Source organism: Pteropus alecto, unplaced genomic scaffold (assembly GCF_000325575.1).
Source record: "Pteropus alecto unplaced genomic scaffold, ASM32557v1 scaffold39, whole genome shotgun sequence".
In the NCBI taxonomy this organism is placed as follows: Eukaryota; Metazoa; Chordata; class Mammalia; order Chiroptera; family Pteropodidae; genus Pteropus; species Pteropus alecto.
The window spans coordinates 6,202,915-6,219,448 of NW_006443568.1; the positions used below are offsets into that span (position 1 = coordinate 6,202,915).

General features: G+C 36.6%; 1 protein-coding gene and 1 non-coding gene across 2 annotated transcripts in view; both read left to right on the top strand.

The window, feature by feature from the left end:
- PUM1 (pumilio RNA binding family member 1) overlaps nt 1-16,534 on the top strand; it is a 122,037-nt gene that overhangs the window by 65,652 nt on the left and 39,851 nt on the right. Inside the window, exons 9-14 of the mRNA XM_025041390.1 lie at nt 616-732; nt 4,233-4,384; nt 9,416-9,554; nt 10,846-10,989; nt 11,838-12,134; nt 13,213-13,449. Coding sequence (XP_024897158.1) covers nt 616-732; nt 4,233-4,384; nt 9,416-9,554; nt 10,846-10,989; nt 11,838-12,134; nt 13,213-13,449 — 1,086 coding nt within the window. The remainder of the gene's footprint in view (nt 1-615; nt 733-4,232; nt 4,385-9,415; nt 9,555-10,845; nt 10,990-11,837; nt 12,135-13,212; nt 13,450-16,534) is intronic.
- LOC112473063 lies at nt 9,661-9,738 on the top strand. The gene has a single exon (XR_003043895.1). It is a non-coding gene; the product is annotated as a small nucleolar RNA SNORD103/SNORD85 (small nucleolar RNA).

Genomic DNA, 16,534 nt, shown 5'->3' on the forward strand with positions numbered 1-16,534 from the left:
CTGAAACAAAGTGCTGTAAATGTAAACAAGTATAAGTAGAACTTTTTTTTTTTTAATGTGTCAGAATGATGTGATTGAACGAAAGGCGATCTCCAATCATGGATAGTGGTGTGCAGTGAAAGAAGAGACCTGCTTCCCACCTAGATCTATGAGGCCGGGCGTGAAGGCCTTTGCCTAGGTCTGGTGTTTTATAATTGTAGATAGTTGTCTTTAATAAATACCCATATATTTTCTTTGAGGGAAACTGGGAAGTTGATTTAAATGGAAATAAAATCTACCCCTCGTCCTATTAGAAAGTCTTTCAAGTTGTTCTAGTTAAACCTGTTTTAACTTGAATCTTTTAGAAATTGTGCCGAATTTAAAACTGCATAACAATTTTAATTATAATTTTTTAGCAGAGGTAGAAAAAAAAGATGAAAGATAAATGTCACCATAATCTTTAGTATAGGGATGATTTTATCTTTTTAAAATTCCTCTCTAGTCTCAACCTATCCTATCTTCTCTTTTTTTTTTTCTTTTTTCTTTTTTTTCTCACCAACAGCCTGGAATGAATAGCCCAACTGTGTAGGTATTTGGTAGGGCTGCAGTTTTAGTCAAATTTGTTTTTACTGACAGGTATGTTTTCAGCAGGTTTAGCTCCCGCCGCGTTTGTCCCCAATCCATACATCATCAGCGCTGCTCCCCCAGGGACGGATCCCTACACAGCTGGATTGGCTGCAGCAGCAACACTAGGTGAGACATTCTGCCACACGAGGGATTTTCTCACCTGCTAAAAGTCATTTGAGATGGGCATGTGTTCTTTATACTCTCTCACAAATTCATGTCTCCACTGGGAGACTCTTCTGATTTCCAGTGCCATCTACCTGCCGGTTGGATATCTCGGCTTAGTTGTAACCTCACACTTGAACATGTCCAAAGAGAAACTAATCAGCCATCTCCTGTATAGGTATTTTGGATCTACAGAGCCACCAGTTGCTCATATATATTTTGGGAATTTCTCCTGTTGTCCAGATCTCTAGGCTATCACAGTTAGGGTCCTTATAAGCTTTGCCTAAACTTTCTCACATAGTCCTAATTTTCTTGCTTCTTTCTTCTCCCTCTTCTACCTTCCTAATTCAAGAAAACTGTCTCAAACACAGACATTATTCTTTCATCCTTCATTGCTTTTTGTCTTATTCACCGTAATGTAGCATACTGCGGTTATTATCAAACATGGCTGATCATTATAATCTGCTTGAGTGGTGGTGCTGGTGGTGGTGGTTTGTTCTTCTTTGGAATCAGTATTTTTTAAGGCGCTGGCATGGCATTCTGAGGATTAGCGAGGTTTGGAACCCACTATGTTTAGGGGGTCTCTCTGTGACTTATTATGGATGTCTTTATAGGTGTGCCACTTTCTTCCCTCCAAATTGGATACCATTGGCTCACACTATACACTCTAGTAATATTAAACTGATTTTAGCTTGTCGTAGATAATCACTTTAGTCTAGGACTCTGAGTCTTTGGACACTATGGTCTCAGTCTTCTGTAGTCAATTTTCCCCCCATTCTTTGCCTGGGAAGCATCCTTAACTTATTGCCACCTCTAGAAAGCCTTTCTTTGTTAACCCTTCCCTATTCATTCTCTATTACTTATTATTGCTTGTGGATGTATACATGAGTAGTTTCCTCCTCCTGCCCTTGAGACTAAACTCTTTCAAAAGCAGGCACTTTTGGCACAGTTGCTGTCACCATAGTGGGGTCATAAATGTATGGTAGATTGATTTCAACATTAGGACAGACTAAATCCAAAGTAAATATTCTTTGGGGGAGAGATCCCTCTAAGTCATGTTAATCATGACTAAATATCCCTGTGAGATTTCACTTTTTATATAGCTTGTGATTTGCAATTATGAACTCAAATGCAGTATGTAAGTTTGTATTTCTTTAGAATTGTGTCCATTTTGGCATAGACTTTTGATGGGAACATAGGCAGTTTCGTTCCCCGGTCCCCAGCCCCCCGTGTTTTGGGGAGAAATAGAAAGCTCTTCCTAGCAGAATGATCTTTGCTAACCACTGTTAATATTTATAGAACCTTTCTTTATTAATTATTTGCCAGGCATTGCGATGAGTGCTTTTCTTTCATTTGAGTTGTTACATGACGATTTTACAAATTAAAGAGTTTGGGGCTCAGAGAGCTGTCTTTTTGAGATCACACAATTTAAATGTTGTACAGTTGGGATTTCATCCAGATCTAACTCCAGACCCATGTGTGCACTATACTGTGTAATAATCTATGTTATCTTAAATTGTCTTTTCTGTACTTTCTTCCTCTACTAACTTACAGTAACATTATTTAAACAGCAAACTTGTCTAAGATATGACACACTTGTCCTCACTGAGATCATTGTTTGGCGAACAGAATCTGGCTTTTTCTACTCATTAGCTGAGCCAGAATGAATATGACTTAAGTGCTTTCATAGAGAACCGGAAATGTTATACCTTTTGACATACCTTTCTGAGTTTAAAAGTTTACATAACAGCTGTCTGTGCCCAACTGAGAGGTTTGTTTGTTGACTTTTTGAGGGGAGCCTTGGGAATATCATTATAGGTTACAGCCCAACCTTTTATGGTAGATGTGGCAATACCCTAACACCTATTACACCCATTTTGCAGGGGAGGAAACCAAGGCACAGGCTGGGACTTCATTATGTTTTATCTTTGATTCTTTAACTGCCCAAGATCACTCCTCTTTGTAAACACTAGGTAGATGAGTTTGGGGGGCCCACTACTCTCTTTAACTTGGAGGCATGGTTTCTAGACTATTTAGGTTCTGATAAAAATCATTTAACCCATTTGCTTATTACAATAAAATAGCTCAATTGTGACATACCTTTTCTAAGCAGATGCAGTGTTTCACAGTGGGCACCCTTATAAACAGAGCTTCTTGATTTTGGTTAAGTCCACAGGTACAGAAAATACAAAATTAAAAATGTCAGCATCATTAGATAGTAATATAATTTTTTTTTTTGGTACTTTAGAAACTTAAAATGGAGGAACAAAAACTATACCAATTTATTTCGACTTAAGTATATGTTTCTATAGGATTAATGTCAGAACAGCTGAATTTGAAACAGCTCTTTGGAACTCCATTGTAAGGCAGGATTATTATTAACCAAGTTGCAAATATTTTGAACTTTGTGCTTTAATTAGGAGGGTTCTAATTGGAGATGTGTTTTAGCAGATGTGAGGAGCTGGCTTTGAGCCTTTGTCTTGGTTGGGAGGTAGGCAGCCTTGATGTTTCTAGCCACCAGCTTCAGAAAATTCTATGGTTTAGATTTCTGTCACATCCAGGTTGCTGTCTGTATAGCTCTGTTATCTCTCTGTTGCCTACTCTGTGTGGCAGAGACTGCAGCTGTAGCTCCTTGTCAAAGAAGGCGAACAGATAATTTAGTTTAGAGCAGAAAGCCTAGTTTTGTTTAGGATATATACTCAGCAGATCTATAATAAGTCAAGATGTTACATTTTTTTTTTGTTTCTCTTTGTTTCAACTTTGACTTACATTTAAAATTTCATATGTCAATGTCTGAATGTAGTTGTGTTGAATGACTTCTGTGACTTTACAAATAGGAAAACCAATCAACTTAGAAATTGAGCAGTGGAGTGGAGGTTCAGTGGAGTTTCTGAGTTTTGTTGTCAGAAGACTGATGGATTTTCATGCTTCTGAAGTTAATGAAGTGCTAGTATCTGCATCCCTGTTAATCACCTCAGGTGCCATCCTTACATTGAGAGCAGGGTACAGCTTAATCTTTGGTTCTGTTTACATCACTCTGAGCACACATTCCCATTTATTTCCCTTCTAACAGCAAATTTTATCTATATCTTTCCTGTGTCCTTTCTTGGAAAAAGCAAGCCTTTGCCTTCTTCCTGACCAAGGCCAGTTCCTCCATGTGTTCTTAAACTGACCCTGTCCTACTTCTACTAGTTATGTTTCCTTTCGATATCTTCCATGTTTTATCCTTCACTAGCTTCTTCTCTAGGGCAGGAGTATGTTACTGACTTCGGAAGAGTTTGGTGTGGGGATCATGTATAATGTTTTATATTTTAAAAAATAATAGAATTAATGATTAGCTAAAATGAACTAGTATATTCATAATATTTTACAGTAGGATCTGCTGAGTTAGATGTAGTTTTTGGAAACTCTGAGATGATTTTTACTAGTCTAAACTTTTCTTACACTTCTCTTGCTATTTTTAGGCCCGGCTGTGGTCCCTCACCAGTATTATGGAGTTACTCCCTGGGGAGTCTACCCTGCCAGTCTTTTCCAGCAGCAAGCTGCGGCTGCAGCAGCAGCAACAAATTCTGCCAACCAGCAGACCACTCCACAGGCTCAGCAAGGGCAGCAGCAGGTACATGTTAACAAAATTTGTCCCATGTAATAATTTTAGTTACCATATATAATTAAAAGGTAACATTGGTCCGAATAGAGAAGTACTGAATGGGTGCCTTCCCTTTCTTTATTTGTATCTGAGTTCAGGCTCAAACTTAGCTGAACTTACTGAATGCCTTTCATGGATCAGGTCCTTGGTCAGTGTAACCAGTTGAAATAATGATATTATACGATTTACATATGAGAAGACTGCTTAAAAAATTGTCTAGTTAAGGGTATATATTTAGCAAGTGCAGAGAGTATTCATACCGACAGTAAATTTTCTTTCTGCCATACTATAGTTAATTGCTAAGCACCATTCTCAGATCACTTTTGGCTCTCTTACAAGAGGCTTGCCACCAGAGGGGGAGGGACTTGTTCTTCAGACTGCTTATTTATAACATCTATTGGATTGGATGTAAATCTTAAACCTGTTATATCTGTTTTATAGTAATGAGAGGTTTTAAATTGAGTTGGGAAAGAATAATTAACTGCAAAACCAAGTATGTCTTTTTATTTTAAATGGCTATTTTTTCTTGCTTACCAGAATAACACCTATTTATTTGCTGAATATTGTGTTGAATTGGAAAACAACAAAAATCCTTTTTGTCAGAAGAAACCAATCATTATTAACGTTTGGTATCTATCACTCTAACCTTATTTAATTAATTTGTTGTAAAATTGGGATTTTTCTGTCCATGTGGTTTTACATCCTGTTTTAACAGTTTGTTATTTAATAACATTTTCTAGCTGTATTTAAATCCATCAAAGAATATCCCATACTTTATTTTGACTAGTCCATTATGATTTGATATTTAACTTAGCAATGTTTTAGGGTTATAAATAAGACTGATGAATATCCTTTGCATAAGTCTGTGATTACTTCCATGGAATAAATTCCTAGAAATTGATTTCTTTTGAGTAAATAAAATGAGTATTTAGACTTTTGATATGCATTGTCAAACTAAAGGCAGAACACCATGCTTATATATGTACAAACAAGAATTCTTTGCTTTTTATCAATCTCACTAAGAGAGAATATATTTATTTTTTAGATTCCACACAATTATAGAATAACACAGGTCTTAAGATTCCAGCTAGTTTATCTTGTGTCAATTATTTTTTATAGTAAGATAATTGGATGGGGGGGAGCTAATATACATTTTCTTTGTAATAGATAGAATTCTAGTACCAGGTATGCAAGAGAATTCAGCAGATAATTTGTTGACAGAATGGGTGATTTCTATTAATAAATTTCTTAGTAGGTACTCTGTATATAGCTTGTATTAATTTGTTGGGTGGTGATCTTTGTGTTTAAATGGTTCCGAAAGCATTGTGGGTTTGAAAATCTGAAGTAATTGACATGTTTTAAAATTAGCTCTAATAGAATGAACAAGAAAAACAGTAATAGTACTTCTTATTGGAAGCTTTCTTTTTAAAGCTAAATGCTCTACATATAATTTCTTTTACTTACTTTAATTCTGGTAAATAGATTATGTGACTTTCCATACAAAGGTTGAAGAAATGGAATTTATGTGCCCACGGTCACACAGATATTAAGATTTAAATAGTCTATAATTTCATAACTTGTACTGTTTTCTGACCATATTGTGATGTTTGGAGTTAATGGAAAACCTGTGATCTGGTCTTTGTTCAATCACTAACTGATTGCAAGTAGAGCAAGTTGCATAACTTCTATGTATACATATTCCTTAGCTATAAAATGGGCATGATAATCATTTGCATTTCAGAGTTTTCCGTCATCTGTAATTACAAATCCTATAAAAAAGTTATTAGTGTTAATTTTTAATAAGTAGCCGTATTTTAGGTCCATTGTTATTTTTGTCAGTTTTTGGTTTCATTCATTTTAGGAAAACAATGATTTTCTTGGTGAACTCTTTTGTCATAGTTATTGAAATGAGAGGCTCGTATTAAACTTTGCTTTTGGCCTTTACATTTTATTGGAAACCATTTGTTGTGTTCTAGATACACTAACTATTCCAAATCTAATTTGAGCAGAGTCAGTGACATTCTAGCCAAGCATCTTACTCTGATTTCTTTTTTATCCTTTTTGAAGTTTCCTTTGACACTTGATAAAAATTTTACTCTTTTCTTTTGTTTTAACAAGCATTTTAAAATAGAAAAGAAAAACCCTGGGTATTGGGTTGAACTCAAGCACAGGTGGTAAACTTGGTGGTGGTTTGATATTGAGCATTGCATTTTAAGAGAAAAGAGTTCAGAGTGGTTTCTGAATTTTCTAAATTAGTAGAGATTGATGATTCTATCAAACATGGTGAACTATGGAAGGATGAATGAATTTTAATTAAAACATCCCTATTGAACATCTACTTATTAAGTATTGGTAGATTTCAAACACTGTTTAAATCAGTACTTTTAAAAATAAATGAAAAGTTAACAGCTTTTGTGTCGTGAAGATGGGTAATAAACTAACTCCTTGGATAGTGTTTTATAAATAGAAATTCAGACTTCTTAAAAATGACTTTTAGTAAATGTTAAAATAAATGTTAATTGTGAAATTTTATGTATTCCCATAAAACTCAGACTTGGTGAAATTAAAATGTGTGAATATTGGCAGCTGACTTAAGAACTCTGATTTATTGTCAGGATACTACATAGATTTCTAGAAAGTGGACCAAAAGGAAACATGTTGTTCTCCTCATTAAATGAAAAAGGATTCAACAGTCAGGACTACATCTTTCTTCAGGCATCTTTTTCACTCCCCTGTCCCCTGACCTTTCATACAACTCGTAGACATACATAAGTTTGGTTTATTACGTCTTTTGAAAATGAGGCTTTCATTGATATTTTGTTAATTCTCCAGTAGTTTTGAACTATTAGTGTTTGCCGAATCTCTGTACATGCTGTTTACTTTTCCTAGAGTGAGGCTCTTCTGGGTTATTGGTTAGGCATCTTTTTCTTCTTTTTTTAAAAAATTTATTTATTTTAATTAGTTTCAAGTATACAGTACATTGGTTAGACATCTATATAGTTTGTAAAACGATCCCCCCAATTGCTCTCTCCCTCCCCTGACCCTCCACCTAGCCAACGTATTAATGCTAACTGCATTCCCTATGCCGTGCTCCCCACCCCTGTGACCATCCATCAGCTACTGATTTGTACTTCTTTAACCCTTCACCTCATTCTCCCAGCCCCCCAGGCTCCCCTCCCCTCTGTCCATCACCAAATTATCCATTGTATTTGTGAATTTGTTTTTGATTAGTTTGTTCTTTTTATTCCTTAGATTCCGCATATAAGTGAAATCATATAGTGTTTATCTTTCTCTGTCTGACTTAAATACCTTCTAGGTCCATCAAAGCAATATCTTTTTCCATCTCCTTCCTTTTCATATGTAGGAATCTTGTTTTCTTATCCTTTCAGCCACTCTATCTTTTGGTTGGAGCACTTAATTCTTTTCCGTTTAAGGTACTTATTGATAGGAATGTAATTGTTACCATTCTTTATTCCTGTTTTTGATACATGTTTTTTTCTTTCTAAAGAAGTCTCTCCAACATTTCCTGTAATACTGGCTTGGTGGTGATAAATTCCTTTAGCTTATTTTTGTCTGAGAAGCTCTTTATCTGTCTTTCAACTCTAAATGATAGCTTTGCTGGATAAATTATTCTTGCTTGCAGATAGGCATCTTCTAAGTCTTAGCCCAAGTACTCCCCTGTATAACCTCTTCTATATAGATTGAAGTTCGCCCTCTCTTGTAAAGTTGGTTAGAGTCTTTGAGTCACAAACTGAAATAAACTGCCTAAAATTTGACAGTAATTAGCTATTGGTTATTGATTAGCTCCTGGATACTTGCTTGTGCCTTGCAGACATTAATTCCCATACTCCCAACAAATCTGCAAGATGAACTATTTTTACAAATAAAGAAATAAGAGACTTTGGGCAAATTGCACATCTCTTCTTGCCAATGTGGACAGTGTTGTTCACCTTATGCTCATTTAATAAACATTTAATTGATTGCTGGTGGTGTTTCTCTTACATTTTTTACCAAAAGTACCGAGAACAATATGTCTAACTTTTATAAATAGCAGAATGTTAGTGAAAGTAATCTCATGAGAACTTTGCTTTTGAAAACATTGCAAAATACATTGTTTATAAACTTTGGTAATTTTAACCTTGGTCTGTGGGTTTAACATTTTTACTTGCTATGGTATATAGATTTTGTGGAATAGATTATTCATATATTCAGAATAAGAATGATTATCAGCAACTTAATACCTGTGTTTCATTTATAAAAATGTCAATCCTTTATCACAGTGGCAGAATTGGTATTCTGCACTGAAATGTCAGTGTTCTTGACTAATATTCATCTCCATTTAGATTGCTCTATGTTTGTGGAATTTATGAGAGAAGAAATAGAAACAGTTAGGTCAGAATCTTCCTAAATCAAATCTGGTGAGCTCACTTGGGCCCTGATGAATGGGAATAGTGTTCTAGGGTAGAGAAAATGCTCTCATATTCCAAAAGGAAAATATAGCTTCTTTTGTGGATCTCTTTTTGGTCACAGGTATTTTAACTTAATTATTAAGTAAATTATCCCTGTTCCTTCTATCTAAACCCTCTCCCCCACCCATCATACTCTCTTCTTCACCTACTTTGTCAGAGCACTGATGTTATAGAGTTACTACTTATTGTCTGTCTCATTCATTAGAATAAAAGCTCTAAAAGGGCCGGGGCTTTGCTTGTCTCATTCATTGCTTTACCTGTAGTACCTGCAGGCATCTTTTGTATTTGATTAATGAATGAATCATCACTAATATATGCTTTTGGCTCCTGTATAAAGGTAATATGTTTAAACTAAGAATGGTAGAATAAAGTGTTGTTAATTAAGTTTTTATCCTAGCCATGTCATATAAAACCATTATATGAAAAATGTTTTACAACGGTCAGTTTTTAAAAGTTGACTCAAGTTAAGCACATGGTGGATCTTAGATATATCCAATGAGTGGGAAGTAGTTGATTTATTTTTGTCTCCCAGGTTCTCCGTGGAGGAGCCAGCCAGCGTCCTTTGACCCCAAATCAGAACCAGCAGGGACAGCAAACAGATCCATTAGTGGCAGCTGCAGCAGTGAATTCTGCTCTTGCTTTTGGACAAGGACTGGCTGCAGGCATGCCAGGTGAGACTTCACTGTTGTTCCTAATAATTTGAGAGAAAAGAAAAGTCTGCTTGTTGGGAGAGATTCAAAGAAGATTGGGCAGTGCTTTTAGGCTTATGATTTGGGGACTGGCGAGGATGACATACACTTGCCCTCACTTAGATCACAGTTCATTGATGAGAGCACCTAATTGTTCTGAGCCAGTCTTAATCTTGGTGGAGATGTGCAAATCTGCATACATTGCTTCGAATATGCTGTTTTCGTTGGTGATGATCTATTTTTTTCCTCACTATTAGGTGTAGAAGGAGTGGCCTTACCACTTTATCATTACTGTAGGGCTTTAGACTTTAGCAGATGTTTTTGAACAGCATTATTAGGAAGAAATTCCTGGTATTCCTTGATAGGATCATCCTTTACATTCTTAGGATTTCCTCTAAACCAGTTGTAGAGGTGCCATGTAACTGCCTACCTATGACTGATATATATATCTTGAATATATGTTATATTTGGCTTACTGTCACCTGGTCCTATTCTTTGCATAGACTGGATGTAGTTTGAGGTTCTTCCTTTGAAATAGGTCCTTATAAGACCTCAGCGTGAGTTTATGGATCATTACTGACCATGAAGCATTGCCAAATTAACTGATTCATTTATGAGTTCAGTGAGTAAATTTAACTTGCAGCATTTGTTTTGTTAGTTCCTAAGCATTTATGTTTAATTAAGAAGTCACCTATAATTTTTTTGTATGGCTCAATAGGATTTGAAAGTACTATTTCATATAGTATTAAAAGATTCTATCAATTAAAGCCTGTCTAGGTTTTTCATGTTAACTTGCAGCATATTTGTGCTTAGATTATTATGTGATATGAAAGTACTGTGATTGTTGTAATCATTTGTACCCTCTGTTATTTGTGTGGACAAGAAAACATTAAAAAATTGTCAGTGCGTGATTGCTGGTGATAACCTTGGTTAGCACTTTGAAAAGTATAGTATTCTCTATCATGCCAAATTCCCTTTCTAACACCTAGTGAATGATAAATAACACTATCCCTTATTGTGCCAAATATCACACTGGATCTTTCACATTCATCTTTTAGTTTAATCTTCACAAGCACTGTACAAGAGGCAGGTTTTATTATCCTCATTTTACAGGAGAACAAATGGATAACCAGAGATTTAGTCATATATCAGCATATACATCTCGGTCTGTCTGTCCCCAGAGCTGAGTTGGTGACTGTTTACAATATGCTGGTATCAGGAGACAGGTGTTAGTTTTATATATACTTATAATATGTCGGCTTGATATTCCCAGGTTATCCGGTCTTGGCTCCCGCTGCTTACTATGACCAGACCGGTGCCCTTGTGGTGAATACAGGAGCAAGAAATGGACTCGGAGCTCCTGTACGACTTGTAGCTCCTGCCCCAGTCATCATTAGTTCCTCAGCCGCACAAGCAGGTGAGTTTACATCTTGGTGGGCTCATGTCAGATATCTAAAAGGGGTGATAAATGATATTCTTAAAATGTGTTGAAATGCACTTTATTTGACAGTTCTCACTACAGCACTTCTACCCTGTAACGTTTCAAAGAGAATCAGAAGCAACAAGTGACCTTGATAGATTCTGATTCTGTTGATGGCATGTACCAGCTGGTTAGCAGCAAGGGCCCATTCCACTGCAAATACAAGAAGTTCGATTACTCACATAAAATAGTACTGTTGGCAGAAGTCCAAGGCTAATTTAATAGAAATCCATGTCATTATTTTAAAATAATGTAGGTTTTTTTTGTTGTCGTGGTTGCCTTTTTTTGATGAATTTGCGGGGGGCGGGGCAGGGATGGAGGAGGTGGAAGGAGAGTAGTAAGATGTGGCAGAAAAATTAATTTTGGTTGGGGTAATAGGTATTTGTTTTAAGCTGTTTGTATTTAATTAGCAACTATAGTGGGAAGTTCTAGAAGAGAGCAACATGCTTAAATATCTTAGGAATTTGAAGGACTTTAGTATATGGTTAACACTGGTTCTGGAAAAATGTCTTCAACATAGGTATTTGTGGAACTTGAGATTTTGGGAAGTAGTTGTTTTTAAAATGGTCGCTCCAGTCATATTTTGACCTCAAGTTAAATGTAGAAATAGAAAATAAAAGCTTCAAATGAAAGGATCAAAGACATTTGTATGATTCTCTACAAGGGTTATGTCTACTTCGAAAAGATGTGGCAGAATTAAAAGGTTTTCAAAAAAGAGTAACAACGTAGTTAGGAAATGTGGCCACTCCCTTTTGTAGCCAAATGGTTTGCTTTCTTCTTTGTAGCTGTTGCAGCAGCCGCAGCTTCAGCAAACGGAGCAGCTGGTGGGCTTGCTGGAACAACAAATGGACCATTTCGCCCTTTAGGAACCCAGCAGCCTCAGCCCCAGCCCCAGCAGCAGCCCAATAACAACCTGGCGTCCAGCTCTTTCTACGGCAACAACTCTCTGAGCAGCAATTCCCAGAGCAGCTCCCTCTTCTCCCAGGGCTCTGCGCAGCCTGCCAACACATCCTTGGGATTTGGAAGTAGCAGTTCTCTTGGCGCCACCCTGGGATCTGCCCTCGGAGGGTTTGGAACAGCAGGTAGAAATCAGATTGATGTGCTCATAAAACTGAATTTTAATTATTTTTACAATATTTATGGAACGCTTGACAGTGCATGGACCCCTGCACAGATACCACAGGCAGACCTGGATCAAGCCCCGTGAGAATCCACCCGTCCCACACATCTTTGAGATGATGGACTAATTAAAACCAAGATTTACAGTTGGGGCCTGTTTTCAGGTTTACGCTTGTGTTGCTACTTATTTATATCTTATAGTCAATTTGTTTCAGGGATTAAAAAACTAGGGGAGATTTTTGCAGGCATTGGGAAGAACATGGAGGAAGCAGAGAAATGTGGATGTTAAAAACAGGGAGGACGACTTACAAAGATCGCAGGGTAGTAGACGCCACAATCTGTAGGCCTTAAAGAGTCATGAGTTTGCTTCAGTCTTTTGAGAAGAATTAAGGTGGATATTACGGAAAAGTGGGAGGAAGGAAATTAGACCAACATGTTTTTAATGTTTCAGTGGAAGAAAAAAACAGGAAAGTAGTAAGATAAGGTAAACAAATGGGATAATTGCAGTGTTTGTAAAACAGTGTGATCTCAGAACAGAAGGACAGGTTTAAGAGAAAGTATCTTAAGTTAAAATTGGGGGCTAGTAATAACTCTTGATTGAACAGACCCATTGAGAAAATAGGCTTTCATATATAAGTCTCATGTACGGGGCAATACTCAGTTTACAAATTTGTTTTCCGTACTCCATTTTTCTGTTAGAACCTTGGGGTTGATGAAAGGCATTCTTTTTAGCCCATTTTCTTTCACTTTTTCCATAGCTAATGTGGCCGTCAGAGCTTTTAACCCACCCCCACCCCATAATAATATGACACAAAAAGGAAGGTTAATTTAGCATATGTGTGATGGTTTGAACAAAAGTTTCATGCTAACCTGAGCCATGTCCTCTTTATTACCTTACCTGCCGCATGAACAGTTAGGCTGTCTCTGCTTACAACTTTGCGGTGGTAAGGAGTCTGGATCAAAGTGTTAGGAACAGGTCACTGGGCTTGTTCTTCGAAGAACAGGCCTGTTCTTATCTGCATTGTTTTAATTCCATTTTAGTTGCAAACTCCAACACTGGCAGTGGCTCCCGCCGTGACTCCCTGACTGGCAGCAGTGACCTTTATAAGAGGACATCGAGCAGCTTGACCCCCATTGGACACAGTTTTTATAACGGCCTTAGCTTTTCCTCCTCTCCTGGACCCGTGGGCATGCCTCTCCCTAGTCAGGGACCAGGACATTCACAGACACCACCTCCTTCCCTCTCTTCACATGGATCCTCTTCAAGCTTAAACCTGGGTAAGAACCATTACTCTAACACCACCTTGAACTCTAGAAATCTCTTGCCACTGATGCCATTAGAAGTGCTTTGCACAAGCAAAGGACAGTCCCTTTATCCTAGAAGTGTCCCGGGTGTTCTATGCCTTTCTTGACTACCTCATGTTATTTAGGCTTTACTTAGATAGTATAGCAGTTTTGGATTTATTAAAATTTGGGTGGATCCCCTGTATATTCACTTCGGCTTTAGTATGAACATCTTGTTTTTTGGCTCCATATGAGAATCTTTCATTATAAACACAGTACAGATTCATTTTAAGTAAAGCTGGAGAACACAGAGACATAGAGACACAATGTATTCACCTCATATTGCCACTGAAATATCACCACGATTAATATTTTGGTACATTTTTCACACTTTCCCCCATGTATATGTTGAATATCTTACTTTTTCACATAAAGTGTTTTATTTTAAAAAATTTGCCAAATTCTTAAAAAGAACATTTGTATATACATTCTTAAACTACAGTATGCTCATGAGTATAGATGTGTATTTCCCAATTATATGTTTTGGTTGTTGTATGTATGGGATTTAAAAAATGTTACCATCTAGTCCTAGAAAACGAGGAGGGGAGGAGGGGAAGAGGATCTTAAGCACCAGGCCGTAAGAATGAAAAGACTTGTATTAGCACTTTGGGTGGCACATTTTTACATCTTTGGAGATAGGAGATAGTGCATACTCCCTTCCTCTAGTTATTTATGGAGTTTGGATTTTGAAGTACTGATTTATTTCTTAGATGGGGAAAGTTGAGGCATAGAAGTAGAGTGATTACATAATTTATCATGCAACCCAGAACACTTTTGAGAGTGAATGGGGGTGCTATTAATTATTACCCTGTGACGACAGCCCTAAATCAAGACCGTCCCGGCAAAAATTATGTGTGGCCACTTTGTTGCCAAAATTTTATTTTTATTTATTTTTTAATAATCCTCTATTTGTTGTTTTTTTTTTTTTAATTAGGCTTTATTATTATTTTTTTTAGAGCAGTTTAAAAAAAGACGGGGGAAAGAGCAGAGATTTTCTCTGTATCCTCAACCCCACACATGCATAGCCTTCCCCATTCTCAGCATCCCCACTGCAGTCACCTTTTTTTACAATTGATGAACCTACATTGATACATTATTATCATCCAGAGTCTGTAGTTTACATGGACTTTTTTCACTTTTTAACTGACAAGATTAAAATTGGCTTTATGGACTCAGAAATGAAGACTGACTATGCTTTCATTTGGAAAGACAAAGATTTGGGAATGATTATAAAAATTTAAAAATACTTGGATGGGGTAGGATAATATAGTTGTTGTTCTAGAACTAAGAAGTGCTATCTTTGTGTTCGAGCAACAAGTTTTAAGGCAAAACTGTGTGTCTGTGTAAGTACATACGTGTGTGTGTATGTCCTGAAATTTTAGAAAGTAAGAACTGTAGTTGTGGAACTCATTGTCTCAGGTTATACGGACATTACTTTAGTTGTAGGGACTTTGCAGATTGGTAAGTTCATATTGGAAAGTTAAGGGAATGGGGTACATTGCACAACAGTGTTTCTAGTGACAGATTGCCTGGCTTTAAAGGCTGAGGGTAAATGCAGAATTATAAGGGGTAGATGAAAGTTCCAGTTTAGTGTATGGATAGAAAAAGCTAACATTTTCTGAGTACTTATTACGTGCTACTGTTAAATGGTTTTGGGCGCTATACATAAAACTGGAAGGTGGTGTAGGTATTATGCCCACTATACAGAAGTGAGGAAACGGACCTAGATACCTAGCCTTGGTCTTCTCAGATATGAACAGATTTAAACTCAAACCTGACTCAAAAGCATGCAGTATTAGTATAGACTCTGTCACATGATGTGCCTAGGATGTCTTTTAAACCAGTGCATTATCACATGCAGAAAGCTTAACCTTTTAATTCTTGGTTTAAACATTTGAACTATGTCAGCTCATACTGAGTACTAAACAAACTAAATCCACAAAAAATTTTTCGTAAAGAGCTTGATAGTAAATATTTTAGGTTTGTAGGTCAGATGGTCTTTGTAGTGCATATTTAACTCTACTGTTGAAAAGAAAACTTTATTTACAAAAATAGGTAGCAGGCCAGATTTGTCCTATGGGCTGTAGTTTGTCAGCCCCAGAACTAAATGCTCTTGTTCTTGGTGTTGGAAAGTGAAGCTGGAGACATTACTTGCACGTGTGGTTCCTTTCCTCTTTCCAATATATCAGCAATTTGATGAAATACTTCCTTATTCTTAATTCATGTTTCCCCATGGAGTAGAAAATTACTATTGGTGTGAGTTCTTTCTTATTTTAATGACTCTTGCTGTCTGCTTAGTTTTATTTTTAACATTATCTTCCCTTTAAAAAAAATTTACCTTGCATTTTAGTTATGTATTTACATTGGACTTGCATTGCTGCATATACTACATGAATCATGTGTGTCATTTCTGAGGAACTTGTGTCTTGATATTAGTAAGAGCTATACCTCCTCTCAATCTGCTAGTCCTTGAGACAGGGGTTCTTGTATGCTGTAGCCTTAGCATAGAGAAAATAGTGTGGTACTTGGTTTTTAGCAGTATCCATACAAAGGCCCTAAAGACATTTTGGTACAAGAAACTTAGCATTTCTTTACCAAATATGTATTAGGCCACACCTAATAATGCTTCTACTATTAATACTATTTCACTACTGCCACCGGCCATTAGTTCTTAGATTACTAACAACCATACCAACCATGTATTCACTGTGTTCGTTCATTGTATTAAATACGCAAGTGACTAGTCTACACAGGGAAACTTAAACAGCACAATTTCATGAGCTTCGTAATACCGCACAGCTAGTAAGTGTTTTGAATGCACAGTTCAGCCTATGTCTCTGTTATCCGAGTCTGGATCTTTTCTCTGTGATACTGTTTTCACGCTTCCAGTAATCAGACATGTGTTAGGATACTCTTAAAAAATAATCAATGATCTGCTTGGTTATTTTTTCTTATTATTTTTTCTTCTTATTATCAATCACTTGTTGAGTGCCTTCTTCTTATTTTTTTTTTTTTGTTT